Source organism: Myotis daubentonii, chromosome 15, assembly GCF_963259705.1.
Source record: "Myotis daubentonii chromosome 15, mMyoDau2.1, whole genome shotgun sequence".
NCBI classification, from domain to species: Eukaryota; Metazoa; Chordata; class Mammalia; order Chiroptera; family Vespertilionidae; genus Myotis; species Myotis daubentonii.
The window spans coordinates 7,772,322-7,791,733 of record NC_081854.1 but is presented as its reverse complement, the minus strand read 5'-3'; the positions used below and the strand labels follow the sequence as shown (position 1 = coordinate 7,791,733).

Sequence of the window (19,412 nt, the reverse complement as noted above, 5' to 3'; positions counted from 1 at the left end):
TCTCTTTTTATTTTTTAAAATATTTGTTTTGATTTCTGAGAGGAATTGGGAGGGAGAGAGAGCGATAGAAATATCAACGATGAGAGAGTCATTGATGGCCTTTTTTCTCCACATTCCCTACTGGGGAGGAAGCCCGTCACCCAGGCAGGTGCCCTGACTGGGATTTGAACCCATGACCACTTGGTTCATAAATTGATATTCAACCCCTCAGCCACACCGGCTGGACTAAATCTATTCTTGAATAATAAAAAATTTCAACATTTAAGACACATCCACCTATACTCTCAGCATTTTGTATTGTTATTGCATATAGCTTACAGCTATAAATTTGATAAACTTTAGAGAACATTAATAATTACTTGGATGTAAACAATTATTTTATTTCCAGATTAATTGAGATATTTTTGATATAGAATGCATGCAAGTTTAAGGTATGCAATGTGCATATTTGATGCCCCTATGTAGTATAGTGATTACCACAATAAGGTTCATCAACACTTCCATCCTCTCAGATAATTACCATTGTTATGGTTATAACACGAATGATGTATAACCATAACAGCTTTCAGGTATGTAATATATTCCTGTTAATTGTACTTGCCATGTTGTCCAGTACATCCCCAGGAGTTGTTCCTCTTGTAGCTGAAAGTTACCCTTGACCAACATCTCCCCATTTCCCCACCCCCAGCCCCTGCATCACCGTTCTCCTCTCTTCCTGTGAGTTCAGCATCTTCAGACCCCCCTGTGAGAACACACTGCAGGAAAACAATGACTGTTTTCAAAACTACCCCTCACAGTAGTTCCTCTCGTGCAGTTCTGGGTTTCCATCACAGAATCACTTTCCTCTGCAAAAATGCATTAAAGACCTAAATATAATACCAACCACTATAAACTCTCAGAGGGAAACATAGGTGGGAATCCCAGCACATTGGGTTTTGCAATGATTTCCTGCATATTTACATCAAAAGCACCGACAAGGAAAGCAAACATAGACAAGTGGGACTGTACCAACTTCAAACCCTGAGCACAAAAGGACACTGTCACCAGACTCCAGACTAGAGGATGGGAGAGACACTGTATCTGTTAAGGAGTTAGTATCCAGCAGGTATTGCACACTCACACAAGACAACATAGGAAACCCAACTAACACCATTGGAGAAATGGCTAAACCTTGATTAGACATTTCTCCAAAGATGATGGACAAATGGCCATCAAAGTCATGAAAAGAGACGCAACATCCGCAATCCTACAGAACCATGAACGAACTCCTTTCGCCTATAGGGGTTTTACTTGGTGCATCAGGGCATTAATATTCAAAACCCCACATTAGATTCCCACACGGACAAGGAAGGTATGGGGAAGGAGCATAGTAGGCCCGCGGTACAGAAAGTGATGGGGGAAGTGTAGTGATAAGCAGCTCTGAAGGTCACACACCCAAAGCTAGCATTAGAAATTGTATGTGTTTTTTTTTTGCGTGTGTTTTTTTTTCTTTAATTAAATCTTTATTGTTCAGATTATTACATTTGTTCCTCTTTTTTCCCCCCATAACTCCCCTCCTCCCAGTTCCCGCCCCACCCTCCGCCCTCACTCCCCACCCACTGTCCTCATCCATAGGTGCACGATTTTTGTCCAGTCTCTTCCCACATCTCCCACACCCCTTTCCCCCCCAAGAATAGTCAGTCCATTCCCTTTCTATGTCCCTGATTCTATTATAATCAACAGTTCATTCTGTTCATCAGATTATTTATTCACTTGATTCTTAGATTCACTTGTTGATAGATGCATATTTGTTGTTCATAATTTGTATCTTTACCTTTTTCTTCCTCTTCCTCTTCTTAAAGGATACCTTTCAGCATTTCATATAATCCTGGTTTGGTGGTGATGAACTCCTTTAGCTTTTCCTTATCTGTGAAGCTCTTTATCTGACCTTCAATTCTGAATGATAGCTTTGCTGGATAAAGTAATCTTGGTTGTAGGTTCTTGGTATTCATCACTTTGAATATTTCTTGCCACTCCCTTCTGGCCTGCAAAGTTTCTGTTGAGAAATCAGCTGACAGTCGTATGGGTATTCCCTTGTAGGTAACTGAGTTTCTTTCTCTTGCTGTTTTTAAGATTCTCTCTTTATCTTTTGCTCTTGGCATTTTAATGATGATGTGTCTTGGTGTGGTCCTCTTTGGATTCCTTTTGTTTGGGGTTCTCCGTGCTTCTTGGACCTGTAAGTCCATTTCTTTCACCAGGTGGGGGAAGTTTTCTGTCATTATTTCTTCAAATAGGTTTTCAATATCTTGCTCTCTCTCATCTTCTGGCACCCCTATAATTCTGATGTTGGTACGCTTGAAGCTGTCCCAGAGGCTCCTTACACTATCCTCGCATTTTTGGATTCTTTTTTCATTTTGCTTTTCTGGTTGAATGTTTTTTGCTTCCTCGCATTTCAAATCATTGACTTGATTCTTGCGCTCCTCTGGTCTGCTGTCGGGCGTCTGTATAATATTCGTTATTTCAGTCCGTGTATGCTTAATTTCTAGTTGGTTCCCTAATATAAGATCGAGGGTCTTATTAGTTTTCGTGTAGAGCTCATTAAGTTTATCGGCAGCTTCTAAACAGTTCTTGAGAGACCTTAAAAGTGTGGTTCTGAACTCTATTTCTTCCATTGACAATTTTGTCCTGTTTCTTTGTCTCTGCATTTTGTTATGCTTCCTTGGTGCACCCCCTAGTGGTCTTTGTTCGCAGTCTTATAGATAAATCTTGATTGTTGTAGCTAATTCCAGGGAGGGTTTGACCTCTAGGCCAAGTGGCTATGAGAAGCAGCTGTGTCAGTAGTGAGAGAACTTCTGTCCTCTAGGGAGGTGCTAATCTAGCCTTTGCCTGAGGCTATCCGGCAAATGCCTCTGTGCAGGGCTTGGGAGGGGCGGGTCGCACAGGATCAACAGGGTGGGCCGGAGAGAGCAGTTATGGCGGCTCTCAGTCCTGTCCCCAGGGGCTCTGCCTCTCTGAGTCCCAGCACCCGCTGCAAAGCTGGGAGAGAAAGCTGCACTCGCTCTGACCTAAGCCAGACAGTCCCGCTTCTCCCGTTTGAGTCTGGGTCCCTAAAGACTCGCCCAGATCTGGTGCTCAGAGTCTGCGACTCCCTCCCGATTGAAAACGCCAACCGCGCCCTCCGCCGCCAGCCCGCTCCTCACACTCCGCACCTCAGAATTTGACTTCAGCACTGCGCCTCCTCTGAGTGTCTGTGTGCGTTTCTCTTTCCTCCTAGTTGTAGGACTTCCACTCAGCCAGCGTTCCTGTGGTTCTGGGTGATGTCCCTTCCGTTTTTTGGTTACACTTTTGAAGTAGTTGTTCAAAGCAGCAAACTCCGGCGTTAACCTATGCCGCCATCTTGGTTCTCCTCCCGATATATCTCGAGTTGCGTGTGTTTTTTAACTTAAAATTGCCCTGGCTCACACAGCTAGTAATGAAAGAACTGGATTTCAAACTCTCTAGAAATTGTATGTTATGTGAGTCTCACCTCCACAAAAGTTTCTCATTAGTTTATTTGGAAGTCGCACACACATACACACACACACACACACACACACACACACACACACACAGAGTTATCTCTCTGGGATGGATTCTGTGGCCCCTCTTGAATGTGAAATGGTTGCTTCCTACCCTCAGTGCTTTCGTGTGGGCTGCTTTAGGATGGGCCTTGTGCTCTGAGGTGAGTCAGCCTGGCCCCTTCTCTGCCCTTGAGGCCCATCTTACCTGGCACAGCTTATGGGGAAATTTCCTCTTCTGCATTTCTGTCTATACCTTGTGGAGAGAGAGAGAGAGAGAGAGAGAGAGAGAGAGAGAGAGAGAGAGAGACATAAATCGGTTGCCTCCCATACTTGCTCTGAGCTGGTATGGAAAGGAGGTATGTGCCCTGAGCTGGAATTGAACCTGCAACCAATGTGCTGTAGGGAGGATGCTTCCACCAACAGAGCCATCCGGCCAGGGCTCTCTATTTCCACCTGTAAAGTCCTCCCTGACGGATGTATCATTTCCTCCCCTGAGGAAGTGCATGTCATATTTTTGTGATGTGCATCTCTGAATGTTCCAGGAACATCGTCAGTTTTGATGTGACCATGACATCTTTATACCACCCTGTGTTTCGTTGGTCACTGTGAGGGCGCACAAGCCCCATCGGGAACGGACGCCCCATTCATTTGAGTTTTGCAATGTGATTTTGCCTCTAGAAACCTTGCTGACTCTCTTCCCAAGCCCCTACATGCATCTGTATGTACGTGTGGGTTTTCCTATAGAGACACAATCCTTGATGGAGAAAGTCAGCTTGATTTTCTTTGAATTTTCATGGCTTTTCCTTATTGTGCTTGCCTTGCTGGACTCGAACCTGGTGCTGCGGCGTTAGGTGTGGGGCTTGCGCTGCTCACCCCCTATCCCGCCAGGGGAGCCTCCTGCATCCCTAGCTGACTGTGATGTTACCCTGAGGGCCTTTGACATCCCCCCCCCCCTTCCGCTCCGGGCTCACTGGTTCCTCGCATGAGATTCCATCAGTCCAGGGCATCGAGGCACACAGAAGCCCCACTATGTGCTCCCGCAGCGGGAATGGAATGTCAGGGTTTGTGATGTCCGGGTTGGGACACAGATGGAGCAGAAAGGGAACACTTCCCATCAGCCTGGGTGGGGCTCTGACAGGGACCCAGCGATGAGGGGCCAGGAAGGTGGATTTTCATGAACTTTCAGGCAGCAGTGCTGCTGCTGTGCTGAGGTCCCACCAAATGGGGCGTCCGTTTCTGATGGGGCTGGTGGGCCCTCGCTGTCCCTCAGACACTGAGACCCTCGAAGCCAACACAGGTGTGTCCTATGTCCCCAAGAAGCCCTCAGAGCCAAGGCCTTTACCACTCAGCTCTGCCCCTGGGTTCCACCCTCCACTGGACTTGGATCTAAATTCCTGTCTCTTTTGCTCCCACTTGGTCTAAAAAATATTTAAATGATCCTTTTCCAGAATGTTCTACCATTTCGCCTGGAGTGAAGTGTGGTAGTAATCATCTCAGGTAGAAACTGTAGTTTAACTCTAATCCTGCTGTTTGGCTTAACAATTGAAAAGTTACTTCAATTTTCTGAATTATATAAATCATCCCATTCGATTGAACGCCTTATTGATTGTAAAGTGAATATCCCATTGATTGTGATCTTACTGGGTTTAGAAAGCAAATTCCTCTGTACCTGGGAACCAGGACAGCACAATTATCCCAAGACCTGAGGTCTCCAGATAATGTTTCCCTGTCAACTCAGTGGTCCCAAGACCCGAAACTATAATTAATCTGGCTTCGGTAACTGCTTTGTGCAAACCGGGGTCCTCATTCCAAACCCTGGGATGTAATCAATACCTTTGTGATTTTTGCCCATATAAACCTGGTGTTGCGGCCATCTTATCACTTGGAGATTTGGGAGAACGAAATGCCCCCTGGTAGTCCCGGATTGCAATAAATGAAACTTTTTAATTCTTTTTGAGGCATCCTTCTGTGATTCACGGGGTACATTATAACAGAAGGTGGGTCTCCCACCCCTGATTCCCCAAGCTCTGAGTGTGCTGGCCCCTGGGGTAACTCCCTCCCCACTGGCACATCCTCTGTAAGGGGGTCACTTTCTGGACAAGCCACTCAGCCTCCCAGGGCCTCAGGACATTTGCCTGCAGGGTCAGGAGGGGCAGGGGAGGGGAGACAGAAAGATTTCTCAGGCACCACCTCCAACTCCAATGGAGGCCAAGTTCCCCTTCCAGCCTGGCCACAGTCTCTCCCCCAGGGCTTCCTGTTGGGGTGTCCTGGGCCCCACCCCAGAGCTGGGCACTTCCCTCCCTGACACAGGGACCAGGACCCGCTCTGCCCTGCCAGAGGCAGACATGGTGCCCCTGCTGCTGCTGCCCCTGCTGTGGGGGGGTGAGTGGCTGAGGGTGGGGGGCCGGGCAGGTGGGGGAGGGGCCAGGGCTGCATCTGAACCTCAGTCCCCCTCCCCCAGGGTCCCTGCAGCAGCAGCAGCCAGGCTATAAGATCCAAGTGCAGGAATCGGTGACGGTGCAGGAGGGTCTGTGTGTCCACGTGCCCTGCGCCTTCTCCTACCCGTGGAGTTCGTGGAATTCCTCTAGTGAACTCTACACCTACTGGTACCGGGACTGGGACAACACAGTCTATGCTGCTCCTGTGGCCTCGAACAACCGGAATAAAACCGTGAGGAGAGACACCCGAGGCCGCTTCCTCCTCGCGGACCCCACGACCAACAACTGTTCCCTGGACATCAGAGACGCCAGGAGGAGCGACTCAGGACACTATGTCTTCCGAGTGGAGAGAGGAGATTCTGTGAAATATAATTACGTAATGAAGAAGCTGGATTTGCAGGTGACAGGTAAGGCAGCGGCCCCTGGAGAGGATCAGGGACAGGGGACCCGTCTTAGAGCAGGAACAGGGCACTGGACACTCCCTGTCCAGGCCGTGGGCCCTGGGTGGTGGGAAGAGACACAGGGCCTGGGGGAGCTCAGCCCGAGGCAGGGCCTCTCTCAGGGTCCCGCTCTGAGTCCCCACCCCTGGAGCCCAGGCACCTGCCTTTCTCCCCTGCAGCCCTGACAGAGAAACCCCACATCCATGTACGGGAGCCTCTGGAGTCTGGCCGCCCCACACAGCTGGCCTGCAGCCTGCCAGGGGCCTGCGAAGGGGGACGACCTCTCACCTTCTCCTGGGCGGGAGCCGCTGTGGACTCACTGAACCCCCAGACCCTGGGCTCTCGGGTGCTCACCTTCACCCCGAGTTCGCGGGACCATGGCACCAGCCTCACCTGTCAGGTGAAACGGGAAGGGTCCCAGTGGACCACACAGACAACCATCCTGCTCAATGTCTCCTGTGAGTGTTGGGGGGGGGGGCTGGGTCTGTGGGGGGGCAGTATAGTGTGTGTGTGTGTGTGTGTGTGTGTGTGTGTGTAGGAGGCTGAGCTAACTTGAGAACACCCGGGCATGGTGTGCGTGTAGGTGGGGAGGGGCCAGAAGGACAGCTCTCCCCGCTTCCCAGTGCCCACTGCCCCTCCTTGGGGTTGGGGTGACTTCCATGTGAAGGGGGGCCCTGTCTTTCTCTCCCAGATGCCCCTCAGAACCTCACCATAGGCGTCTCCTTCAGAAACGACCCAGGTAGGAAGGAACCCCTCCTCTCAGGGCTGGGACCTGCCCCGGGCCCTGGTGGGGCAGAGGGGGGAGCGGGAGTTTGAATGGGATGAGATGAAAGTCATCACCCCAGGGCCTCACCTCTGGTGGGTGGGTGCCTGCATCTGTGCTCCATTCACCTCTCTCTCCTCTCTCTTTCTCTCTCTCTCTCTCTCTCTCTCTCTCTCTCTAAAAACCCTAAAGCCTTCAAGAATCTGCAAACCACTTCCCTTTCCATCCTGGAGGGAGAGGCCCTGAGGCTGCTCTGTGAGGCTGACAGCAACCCCCCTGCCGAGCTGAGCTGGTTCCGGGGGTCCCCAGGCCTGAACGCCACCCCCCTCTCCAGCACCGCGATCCTGGAGCTGCCTCGCGTGGGGCCTGCACAGGAAGGAGAGGTCACCTGCCAAGCTCGGCACCCGCTGGGCTCCCACAGTGTCTCTCTCAGCCTCTCCATGGGCTGTGAGTGGGGAGACCCCGGGGGGCAGGACAGCTGGGTTCTGGGGAGATTAGAGGCACCGCTGACCCTTCTCCTCACTCCCCACAGACCCCCCGCAGCTGCTGGGACCCTCCTGCTCCTGGGAGGACCAGGGTCTGCACTGCAGCTGCTCCTCCAGGGCCCAGCCGGCCCCCTCCCTGCGCTGGCGGCTGGGGGCGGGGCTGCTGGAGGGGAACCATGGCAACGCGTCCCACGTGGTCACCTCCAGCTCAGCCAGGCCCTGGACCAACAGCTCCCTGAGCCTCCGCGAGGGGCTCAGCCCTGACCTCAGACTCAGCTGCGAGGCCTGGAATGTGCACGGGGCCCAGAGCGCCTCTGTCCTGCTGCTGCCAGGTCAGGGCCTGCTGGGGGCAGAGGCCACGGAGAAAGGAGTGGGTCAGAGAGAAGGTGGGGCTGGGGGTGGGGGCTACGTGGGGTAAGGGAGGATTGCTAGGACAGGGCCTGCATCTCCTGCCTGAACAGAACCGACAGCGGGTTCTGGGAGGAGGTGGGAAAAGGAGAGACTAGTCCTGAGAGTGGATGGTGTCACCTGAGCTGGTGCTGGAGGAACAAGCTCTGAGCCCCTCCAGCCCTCAGCACCAGGGCTCCTGGAGCTGCCCCATGTGGGGCTGGAGGCGGAGGGGAGGTCACCTGCCGGGCTCAGCACCCCCTGGTCTCCCAGCACGTCTCCTTCAGCCTCTCTGTGCAGAGTGAGGTGCAGGACAGGTGTGGGGGGCCGCATGGTCAGGTGTTTGGCTGTGGGTGGACTGACACGTCACCCTTCTCCCATCATCCCCAGGCAGCCCTCCTTGCAGCTGTGTGACTGAGGAGCAGCAGGGCTCCTGGCCCCTGGTCCTCACCCTGATCCGAGGGGCCCTCATGGGGGCTGGCTTCCTCCTCACCTACGTCCTCACCTGGCTCTACTACACCAGGTGAGCAGGCCTGTCTCTCCCGGGGAAGGTCAGGGATTGGCCCTGAGGTCCAGGTGGGGCTGCACTGTCCGGCTCTGCCTGGAGTTAGAGCCAAAGTGGCCGAGCGTCTCAGCTGACACCTGTGTGGGCCCCGCAGGTGTGGAGGCCCCCGGAGCAGGAGGCAGAGCACCTGATGGATCCTCCCTTCCTCTCAGGATGGGACTGAGGTGTGGACACCAGGCTAGAGGGACCGTCCTGGGACGTCAATGTCACCTTCTCCCTGGAAGCTCTTTTTTAAAATTTTTATTAAATCTTTATTGTTCATATTATTACAATTGTTCCTCTTTTTTCCCCCTATAGCTTCCCTCCACTCAGTTCCCACCCCCCCTCTGCCCCCCCCCCCGCACTGTCCTCATACATAGGTGCTCGATTTTTGTCCAGTCTCATCCCACCCCCACACCCCTTCCCCCCGCCCCTGCAGTCCACTCCCTTTCTATGCCCTTGATTCTATTATAATCACCAGTTCATTCTGTTCATTCAATTATTTATTCACTTGATTATTAGATTCACTTGTTGATAGATGTGTATTTGTTGTTCATAATTTGTATCTTTACCTTTTTCTTCTTCTTCCTCTTCTTAAAGGATACCTTTCAGCATTTCATATAATACTGGTTTGGTGGTGATGAACTCCTTTAGCTTTTTCTTATCTGTGAAGCTCTTTATCTGACATTCAATTTTGAATGATAGCTTTGCTGGGTAAAGTAATCTTGGTTGTAGGTTCTTGGTATTCATCACTTTGAATATTTCTTGCCACTCCCTTCTGGCCTGCATAGTTTCTGTTGAGATATCAGCTGACAGTCATATGGGTACTCCCTTGTAGGTAACTGACTGTTTTTCTCTTGCTGCCTTTAAGATTCTCTCTTTGTCTTTTGCTCTTGGCATTTTAATTATGATGTGTCTTGGTGTGGTCCTCTTTGGGTTTCTTTTGTTTGGGGTTCTCTGTGCTTCCTGGACTTGTAAGTCTATAGGGGAATATTTCTGTCATTATTTTTTCAAATAGGTTTTCAATATCTTGCTCTCTCTCTTCTTCTGGAACCCTTATAATTCAGATGTTGATACACTTGAAGTTGTCCCAGAAGCTCCTTACACTATCTTCATATTTATGGATTCTTTTTTCTTTTTGTTTTTTCAGTTGGGTGTTTTTTTCTTCTTCGTATTTCAAATCTTTGACTTCATTCTTGCGATCCTCTAGTCTGCTGTTGGAACTCTGTATAATCTTATTTCAGTCAGTGTATGCTTAATTTCTAGTTGGTCCTTTTTCATAACCTCGAGGGTCTCACTAGATTTATGGAGGGTATCACTAAATTTATCGACGGTTTCTAGATAATGCTTGAAAAACCTTATAACCATAGTTTTGAACTCTACATCCAGTAGTTTGCTTTCCTCCATTTCTGTCATTTGTGACCTGTTTTTTTGTCTCTGCATTTTTTATGCTTCCCTGTGTTGGTAGAGTGGCTTTGTGTGCTAGGTGTCCTATACAGCCCAGTGGCTCAGCCTCCCCAATTACCTGAGGTGGACACTCTTGGTGCACCCCTTTGTAGACTTTGTGCACAGTCTTGTTGTAGTTAAGCCTTGATTGTTGTAGGTATCACTGAGAGGAATTGACCTCCAGGCAAATTGGCTGTGAGAATCAGCTGTGTCTACAGTGGGAGAACTTCTGTGCTGGAGACACCCTTAGGGGCAAGACTTGCTTCAGTGGGGCTTTGGTGCTCTCTGAGTCTGCCCCCTGTGTGTGTCCCTTATGGATCTGAGGAGTTGTAATCTGGATGGTCCCACTCTGACCACTGGGTACACTGGCTCTTGGATCTCTAAGGAGGTGCTAATTTAGCCTCTGCATGAGGCTACCCAGCAGGAGTTATGGAGAGATTCCTCTTCTCTTTGGGGGGTTTGTAGGTGCCCAGATGAGGCCCAGCTGTGAAGCAATGCAATCTGCTGTGGGGCCTTGGGCCTTCTTTTGGATGTTCTGGGTCTCTCTGACCCAGTTGCAGTTTGTTAGGTAATTTTAGATTGCAAAGGGCCAGGATATTCATACGCAAAAGCCTCTGCGCACTGCTGGGATGGAGCGAGGTCTCAGGGAATCAACAGGGTGGAGCAAACAGTTATGGCAGATCCTCAGTCCAGCCCTAAGTGCCCCCGGGTCTCAGTGTCCCAGTAATTGCTGCAAGCACCTCTGAGAGAAAGCTTCCCTCGAGTTCCCACCGATGCCAAACAGTCCAGGTACTCCCTGTATGAGTCTGGGTCCCCAGAGAGTCGCCCGAAACTGGAGTCAGGGCAGTGGGGAGCTTGTGCCTCCCTCCCGATTGTAAAAGACAACCGCGTCCTCAGTTGCCAGCCCTTTCCACATGCTCCTCCGTACCTCTACACTACTTCCGCACCTCCTCTGAGTCTCAGTGTGCTTTTCTCTTTCTTTCTAGTTGTAGAATTTCCACATAGCCAGCTTTCCTGTGGTTCTGGGCGTGTCCATTTTGTCTTTTAGTTGTATTTTTGAAGTGGTTGTGCGAGGCAGAAATTTCCGGTGTTTACCTATGCCGTCATCTTGGTTTGTCTCCCTTCGGAAGCTCTTGACTCACCTGCCTCCAATGTGCCCCTGGGGTTTCAGTCTGTGGAAGTGACTGAGTGACGCCAAGGGGAGTCAGTGCCATGGAGAGAAGACTTTCCCTCCTTTCACCTCCTGAGAGGAGGGGCCGCTGTGCCCGGAAGCCCCGGATTTCCTCAGGAAGCAGATGCAGGTGCAGGGCCGCCTAGCGAAAGCCTTGATTGGGGTTCCCAGGGGAAACGCAGGCAGGGCAGGGTGAGCCGTTCAGGACCAGCTGGTGTGTGTCAGTCTGGGGGATGGGCCTGTGGCGTGGTCTCTATGTGTCTGGTCCCAGGTCCTGGGTGATTTGGGGCAGGTGAGGAGGCTGGGAATATGGGCTCAGGATGGGTTGGTTTGCATCTAAAATTCATTGCTGACTCTGAGAATGGGCCGCCCTGGGAGGCCCTGTGTCTCCTTGGCTTCCAATCTGTTTAATGGCTCAAAACATCCTAAGATACAGAAATAAACAATAATACACACCCACTGACTGCCCCCTTCTTCCTGCCTGTGCTTCTCCCATTTGACTTGTTCCCTTTCCCCCCTCTTTCTTTCTCTCTGTTGGTTCTGCCCACTCATCCCCCCCATCCCCTGCTCCTCTCTCTCCATTCTCAGGCCCAGAGAGGGACTGAAGTTGCCACCTTATCCTCCCCTTACCCAGGAGTTACCTGGTCACCACCTGAGCTTCTGGTCTCCCATCTGTAGGTGCTGATACGCAGTAGATTTAGGAGCCGGTTTCCTCTCCCTGTGCACAGACGCCAACCTCAGAATTATTGTTATAACACATCCCAGCATTTAATCATAAATGAGAACGTTTCTGTGATATCACATGACCATTGATTTTACTATTTAGTGTCAGTTGGAGTTTCTTGAGTCCAGTTATATCTGGATCTCCTCTTTTTGTTGTTGCTGTTGTTGAACCTGTGTCAAGTAAGGGATTTTCTTTATTCCTTGTAATTATTCTTCAATTGATATTTATATCTCTTCTTATTTTAAAAAATATTTGTATTGATTTCGGAGACTATTTGGGAGGGAGAGATAGCGATTGAAATATCTACGATGAGAGAGTCATTGATCGCCTGTTTCCTCCACGTCCCCTACTGGGGAGGAAGCCTGTCACCCAGGCAGGTGCCCTGACCGGGAGTCGAACCCTGATATCCTTGGTTCATATATTGATGTTCACCCCCTCAGCCACACCGGCTGGACTATATCCATTCTTGAATAATAAAAAATTTCAACATTTAAGACACATCCACCTATACTCTCACCATTTTGTATTGTTATTGCATAAAGCTTACATCGATAAATTTGATAAACTTTAGAGAACATTAATAATTACGTAGATGTAAACAATTATTTTATTTCCAGATTAATTGAGATATTTTTGATATAGAATGCATGCAAGTTTAAGGTGTGCAATGCACATATTTGATGCACCTACATGGTGAAGTGATTACCACAATAAGGTTCATCAACACTTCCGTCCTCTCATGTAATTACCATTATTATGGTTATAACACTGATGATGTGTAACCATAACACCTTTCAGGTATTCAATACAATCCTGTTAATTGTACTTGCCATGCTGTTCAGTACATCCCCAGGAATTGTTCCTCTTGTAGCTGAAAGTTACCCTTGACCAACATCTCCCCATTCCCCACCCCCAGCCCCTGCATCACCGTTCTCCTCTAGTTTTGATGTGACCGTGACACCTTTATACCACCCTGTGTTTCGTTGGTCACTGTGAGGGCGCACAAGCCCCATCGGGAATGGACGCCCCATTCATTTGAGTTTTGCAATTTGATTTTGTTTCTAGAAACCTTGCTGACTCTCTTCCCAAGCCCCTACATGCATCTGTATGTACGTGTGGGTTTTCCTATAGAGACACAATCCTTGATGGAGAAAGTCAGCTTGATTTTCTTTGAATTTTCATGGCTTTTACTTATTGTGCTTGCCTTGCTGGACTCGGACCCGGTGCTGCGGCGTTAGGTGTGGGGCTTGCGCTGCCCCCCCCCATCCCACCAGGGGAGCCTCCTGCATCCCTAGCTGACTGTGATGTTATCCTGAAGGCCTCTGACATCCCCCCCCCCCCCCAGCTCCGGGCTCACTGGTTCCTCCCTTGAGATTCCATCAGTCCAGGGCAGCGAGGCACACAGAAGTCCCACTATGTGCTCCCGCAGCGGGAATGGAATGTCAGGGTTTGTGATGTCCGGGTTGGGACACAGATGGAGCAGAAAGGGAACACTTCCCATCAGCCTGGGTGGGGCTCTGAAAAGGGACCCAGCGATGAGGGGCCAGGAAGGTGGATTTTCATGAACTTTCAGGGGGCAATGATGCTGCCGTGCTGAGGTCCCACCGAATGGGGTGTCCGTTTCTGATGGAGCTTGTGCGCCTCGCTGTTCCCCAGACACTCAGACCCTGGAAGCCAACACAGGTGCGTCCTATGTCCCCAAGAAGCCCTCAGAGCGAAGACCTTTACCACTCAGCTCTGCCCCTGGGTTCCACCCTCCACTGGACTTGGGTCTAAATTCCTGTCTCTTTTGCTCCCACTTGGTCTAAAAAATATTTAAATGATCCTTTTCCAGAATGTTCTACCATTTCGCCTGGAGTGAAGTATGGTAGTAATCATCTCAGGTAGAAACTGTAGTTTAACTCTAATCCTGCTGTTTGGCTTAACAATTGAAAAGTTACTTCAATTTTCTGAATTATATAAATCATCCCATTCGATTGAACGCCTTATTGATTGTAAAGTGAATATCCCATTGATTGTGATCTTACTGGGTTTAGAAAGCAAATTCCTCTGTACCTGGGAACCAGGACAGCACAATTATCCCAAGACCTGAGGTCTCCAGATAATGTTTCCCTGTCAACTCAGTGGTCCCAAGACCCGAAACTATAATTAATCTCGCTTCTGTAACTGCTTTGTGCAAACCGGGGCCCTCATTCCAAACCCTGGGATGTAATCAATACCTTTGTGATTTTTGCCCATATAAACCTGGTGTTGCGGCCATCTTATCACTTGGAGATTTGGGAGAACGAAATGCCCCCTGGTAGTCCCGGATTGCAATAAATGAAACTTTTTAATTCGACTTTTTGAGGCATCCTTCTGTGATTCACGGGGTACATTATAACAGAAGGTGGGTCCCCCACCCCCGATTCCCCAGGACCAGCTCTGAGTGTGCTGGCCCCTGGGGTAACTCCCTCCCCACTGACACATCCTCTGTAAGGGGGTCACTTTCAGGACAAGCCACTCAGCCTCCCAGGGCCTCAGGACATTTGCCTGCAGGGTCAGGAGGGGCAGGGGAGGGGAGACAGAAAGGTTTCTCAGGCACCACCTCCAACTCCAGTGGAGGCCAAGTTCCCCTTCCAGCCTGGCCACAGTCTCTCCCCCAGGGCTTCCTGTTGGGGTGTCCTAGTCCCCACCCCAGAGCTGAGCACTTCGCTCCCTGACACAGGGACCAGGACCCGCTCTGCCCTGCCAGAGGCAGACATGGTGCCCCTGCTGCTGCTGCCCCTGCTGTGGGGGGGTGAGTGGCTGAGGGAGGGGGGCTGGGCAGGTGGGGGAGGGGCCAGGGCTGCATCTGAACCTCAGTCCCCCTCCCCCAGGGTCCCTGCAGCAGCAGCAGCCAGGCTATAAGATCCAAGTGCAGGAATCGGTGACGGTGCAGGAGGGTCTGTGTGTCCACGTGCCCTGCTCCTTCTCCTACCCGTGGAGTTCGTGGAATTCCTCTAGTGAACTCTACACCTACTGGTACCGGGACTGGGACAACACAGTCTATGCTGCTCCTGTGGCCTCGAACAACCGGAATAAAACCGTGAAGAGAGAGACCCGAGGCCGCTTCCTCCTCGCGGACCCCATGACCAACAACTGTTCCCTGCAAATCAGAGACGCCAGGAGGAGCGACTCAGGACACTATGTCTTCCGAGTGGAGAGAGGAGATTCTGTGAAATATAATTACGTAATGAAGAAGCTGGATTTGCAGGTGACAGGTACGGCAGGGCCTCTGGAGAGGATCAGGGACAGGGGACCCGTCTTAGAGCAGGAACAGGGCACTGGACACTCCCTGTCCAGGCCGTGGGCCCTGGGTGGTGGGAAGAGACACAGGGCCTGGGGGAGCTCAGCCCGAGGCAGGGCGTCTCTCAGGGTCCCGCTCTGAGTCCCCACCCCTGGAGCCCAGTCACCTGCCTTTCTCCCCCGCAGCCCTGACAGAGAAACCCCACATCCGTGTACCGGAGCCTCTGGAGTCTGGCCGCCCCACACAGCTGGCCTGCAGCCTGCCAGGGGCCTGCGAAGGGGGACGACCTCTCACCTTCTCCTGGGCGGGAGCCGCTGTGGACTCACTGAACCCCCAGACCCTGGGCTCTCGGGTGCTCACCTTCACCCCGAGTTCGCGGGACCATGGCACCAGCCTCACCTGTCAGGTGCAACTCCAAGGATCTTGGGTGGCCACGCAGAGAACCATCCGGCTCAATGTCTCCTGTGAGTGTTGGGGGGGGGGGGGCTGGGTCCATGGGGCAGAGGGAGGATCAGTCCTGGGTTCCCTATCCCAGAGGATTTTGCTGAAGTAAAACCCCAGCCCTCCCCCTTAAGGGCCCCTGGGGAAAAGGGCTAATGCCCCCTCGGTCTCAGCACCTTTTCCCTCCCCAGACGCTCCTCTGCTGACCGTCAGGCTTTCCCAGGGAAACTGCACAGGTAGGAGCCATTCCCTCCTCTCTGGGGAAGGAGGGGGGTGGGGCCTCTGCCAGCTCAGGGCCTGGAGGTGCGACCCTCCTCCCTGGCCCTGCAGCCCCTCGGGGTGGGTCTGCCTGTCCTCCTTCATCTCTGATCCGGTCATTGTCTCCAGGAGGCTGCCATGTTCCCATTCCCCACTCCCCCGGGCATGCTCACCTCCCCAGGTCTCCCCCTGAGGTCCCCGGCCCATCCTGACCAGTCCTGATGCCGCCCACAAATTTAGCCCAGCCACAGGTCTGCATAAGTAGGCACCTCTTTTTCTTTTTTTAAAAAAATTATCACCAGAGGATATTTTTTCCATTAATTTTTAGAGAAAGTGGAAGGGAGGGAGAGAGAGAGAGAGAGAAACATTGATGTGAGAGACACATCAATTGGTTGCCTCCTGTACACACCCCACCTGGGGATGGAACCTGCAACTCAGGTGCGTGCCTTGACTGGGAATTGAACCTGCAACCCTTTGGTGCTCAGGCCAACGCTCTAACCACTGAGTGACACCGTCCAGGACTCAGTAGGCACCTCTTGCTGGTGCCTCTTGACCTCATTTAACCCCGGTGTGGTTTGGCTCACTCTAGATGCTTCCCTTTCTCACCAGTCTCACCCTGTCAGCAACTGTAGGAAACTTCACTCCTCATATCACTTCCCTCTTCTGCTTGCCCCGGGCCCTGGAGCCCAACCAGCCTTGTCCTGGACCCGGGGCCCTTTGGCCTCAGCCTGCTCCTCAGCCTCCGCCTCCAGTCTCCTCTCTGTGGTCACGAACCCACGCGGCCCAGCAGTATCTTCTAGTCTCAGCACTGACCCTCTGCCTCCCTGTGCACAGCTCCTAGCTGCTCTCTGGGGAGCCCAGGGCACAGCCCGATGCCCTCAGCGAGGCCCTAGAGCAGCCGTGGGCAAACTACGGCCCTGCTGGCCGGTTGAAATGAATAAAACAAACAAACAAAAAGACCGTACCCTTTTATGTAATGATGTTTACTTTGAATTTATATTAGTTCACACAAACACTCCATCCATGCTTTTGTTCCGGCCCTCCGGGCCAGTTTAAGAACCCATTGTGGCCCTCGAGTCAAAAAGTTTGCCCACCCCTGCCCTAGAGCCACCAGGCCCCCTGACTCCGCCTCCTCTCCACCATCATCAAGCTCTTGGTGCTCCTGGGCCTTCTGCCACCAGAATTGCTAGTGTCCGTGCATCTCCTCTCACCTGCTGGGCTGCCTCTATTCTTCAAGCATCTCCACCTGAGGGGCCCCCCCACTCCTCCCCTGTACACCCTCAGATCAGTCCCCTTCTTCCTGGGAGCCGGGCCTGACCAGCAGGGTCCCTGGCTCTTGAGCCACCTTCTGTGTTCCTCTCCCCAGCCCTGAAGACCCTGAGCAACCACACATCCCTGCCTGTCCTGGAGGGCCAGTCCCTGCTCCTGCTCTGCGAGGCTGACAGCAACCCCCCTGCCATGCTGAGCTGGTCCCAGGAGGGGAGAACCCTGAACCTGCCCCAGCCCTCAGCACCTGGAGTCCTGGAGCTGCCCCACGTGGGGGCGGGAGATGGAGGGGAGTTCACCTGCCGGGCTCAGCACCCGCTGGGCTCCCAGCACGTCTCCTTCAGCCTCTCTGTGCAGAGTGAGTTTCAGGACAGATATAGGAGCTACCGCCTGGTTAGGTGTTGGGCTGTGGGTGGACTGACAGCTAGACAAACGTCACCTTTCTCCCGTCATCCCCAGGCAGCCCTCCCTGCAGATGTGTGACCGAGGAGCAGCAGGGCTCCTGGCCCCTGGTCCTCACCCTGATCAGAGGGGCCCTCATGGGGGCTGGCTTCCTCCTCACCTACGTCCTCACCTGGCTCTACTACACCAGGTGAGCAGGCCTGTCTCTCCCGGGGAAGGTCAGGGATTGGCCCTGAGGTGCAGGTGGGGCCGTGGTGTCCGGCTCTGCCTGGAGTTAGAGCCAAAGTGGCCGAGTCTCTGAGCTGACACCTGTGTGGGCCCCGCAGGTGTGGAGGCCCCCGGAGCAGGAGGCAGAGCTCCTGATGGACCCTTCCTTCCTCTCAGGATGGGACTGAGGAGTGGAGACCAGGCTAGAGGGACCGTCCTGGGACGTCAATGTCACCTTCTCCCTGGAATCTCTTGACTCACCTGCCTCCAATGTGCCCCTGGGGTTTCAGGGTGTGGACATGACTGAGTGACGCCAAGGGGAGTCAGTGCCATGGAGAGAAGACTTTTCCTCCTTTCACCTCCTGAGAGGAGGGGCCACTGTGCCCGGGAAGCCCTGGTTTTCCTCAGGAAGCAGATGCAGGTGCAGGGCTGCCTAGCGAAGGCCTTGATTGTGTTCCCATGGGAAACACAGGCAGGGCAGGGTGAGCCGTTCAGGACCAGCTGGTGTGGGGATGGGCCTGTGGGCGTGGTCTCTGTGTGTCTGGTCCCAGGTCCTGGGTGATTTGGGGCAGGTGGGGAGGATGGGAATATGGGCTCAGGATGGGTTGGTTTGCATCTGGAATTCTTTGCTGTCTCTGAGAATGGGCCGCCCTGGGAGGCCCTGTGTCTCCTTGGCTTCCAATCTGTTTAATGGCTCAAAACATCCTAAGACACAGAAATAAACAATAATACACACCCAAGAACGACCCCTTGTTTCTGCCTGTGCTTCTCCCATTTGACTTGTCCCCTCCCCCCGCATCTTTCTTTCTCTCTGTTGGTTCTGCCCACATCCCCCCACCCCCTGCTCCCCTCTCTCCATTCTCAGGCCCAGAGACGGACTGAAGTTGGCAGCTTATCCTCCCCTTGCCCAGGAGTTACCTGGTCACCACCTGAGCTTCTGGTCTCCCCTCTGTAGGTGCTGATACGCAGTAGAGTTGGGAGCAGCTCTCCTCTCACTGTGGATAGATGCCAACCTCAGAATTATTGTCATAACACATCCCAGCATTTAATCATAAATGAGAACGTTTCTGTGATATCACATGACCATTGATTTTACTCTTTAGTGTCGGTTGGAGTTTCTTGAGTCCAGTTATAGCTGGATCTCCTCTTGTTGTTGTTGCTCCTGTTAGACCTGTTTCAAGTGAGGGATTTTGTTTATTCCTTGTACTTATTCTTCAATTGGTATTTATATCTCTTCTTATCTTTTAAAATATTTTTGTTGATTTCTGAGAGGAATTGGGAGGGAGAGAGAGCGATAGAAATATCAACGAGGAGAGAGTCATTGATCGCCTGTTTCCTCCACGTCCCCTACTGGGGAGGAAGGCCGTCACCCAGGCAGGTGCCCTGACCGGGATTTGAACCCATGACCTCTTGGTTCATAGATTGATGCTCACCCCCTCAGCCACACCGGCTGGACTATATCCATTCTTGAATAATAATCATTTTCAACATTTAAGACACATCCACCTATACTCTCAGCATTTTGTATTGTTATTGCCTATAGCTTACAGCTATAAATTTGATAAACGTTGGAGAACATTAATAATTACTTGGATGTAAACAATTATTTTATTTCCAGATTAACTGAGATATTTTT

The 19,412-nt window shown here is 51.9% G+C and overlaps 1 protein-coding gene across 6 annotated transcripts in view; it reads left to right on the top strand.

The window, feature by feature from the left end:
* The first annotated feature begins 5,749 nt into the window (after positions 1-5,749).
* SIGLEC11 (sialic acid binding Ig like lectin 11) overlaps positions 5,750-19,412 on the top strand; it is a 32,974-nt gene continuing 19,311 nt past the window's right edge. Inside the window, exons 1-8 of one of the 6 annotated variants that reach the window (XM_059665323.1) lie at positions 5,757-5,921; positions 6,001-6,384; positions 6,597-6,875; positions 7,109-7,156; positions 7,373-7,627; positions 7,713-7,997; positions 17,627-17,759; positions 17,896-19,225. In XM_059665323.1, the coding sequence (XP_059521306.1) occupies positions 5,885-5,921; positions 6,001-6,384; positions 6,597-6,875; positions 7,109-7,156; positions 7,373-7,627; positions 7,713-7,997; positions 17,627-17,759; positions 17,896-17,932 (1,458 nt within the window). In that variant the 5' untranslated portion in view covers positions 5,757-5,884 and the 3' untranslated portion in view covers positions 17,933-19,225. Of the gene's footprint in view, positions 5,922-6,000; positions 6,385-6,596; positions 6,876-7,108; positions 7,157-7,372; positions 7,628-7,712; positions 8,040-14,596; positions 14,714-14,792; positions 15,177-15,387; positions 15,667-15,834; positions 15,880-17,267; positions 17,526-17,626; positions 17,760-17,895; positions 19,226-19,412 lie in introns of those variants that run through there. The other 5 variants (XM_059665325.1, XM_059665316.1, XM_059665317.1 and 2 more) reach the window with 5 other exon arrangements.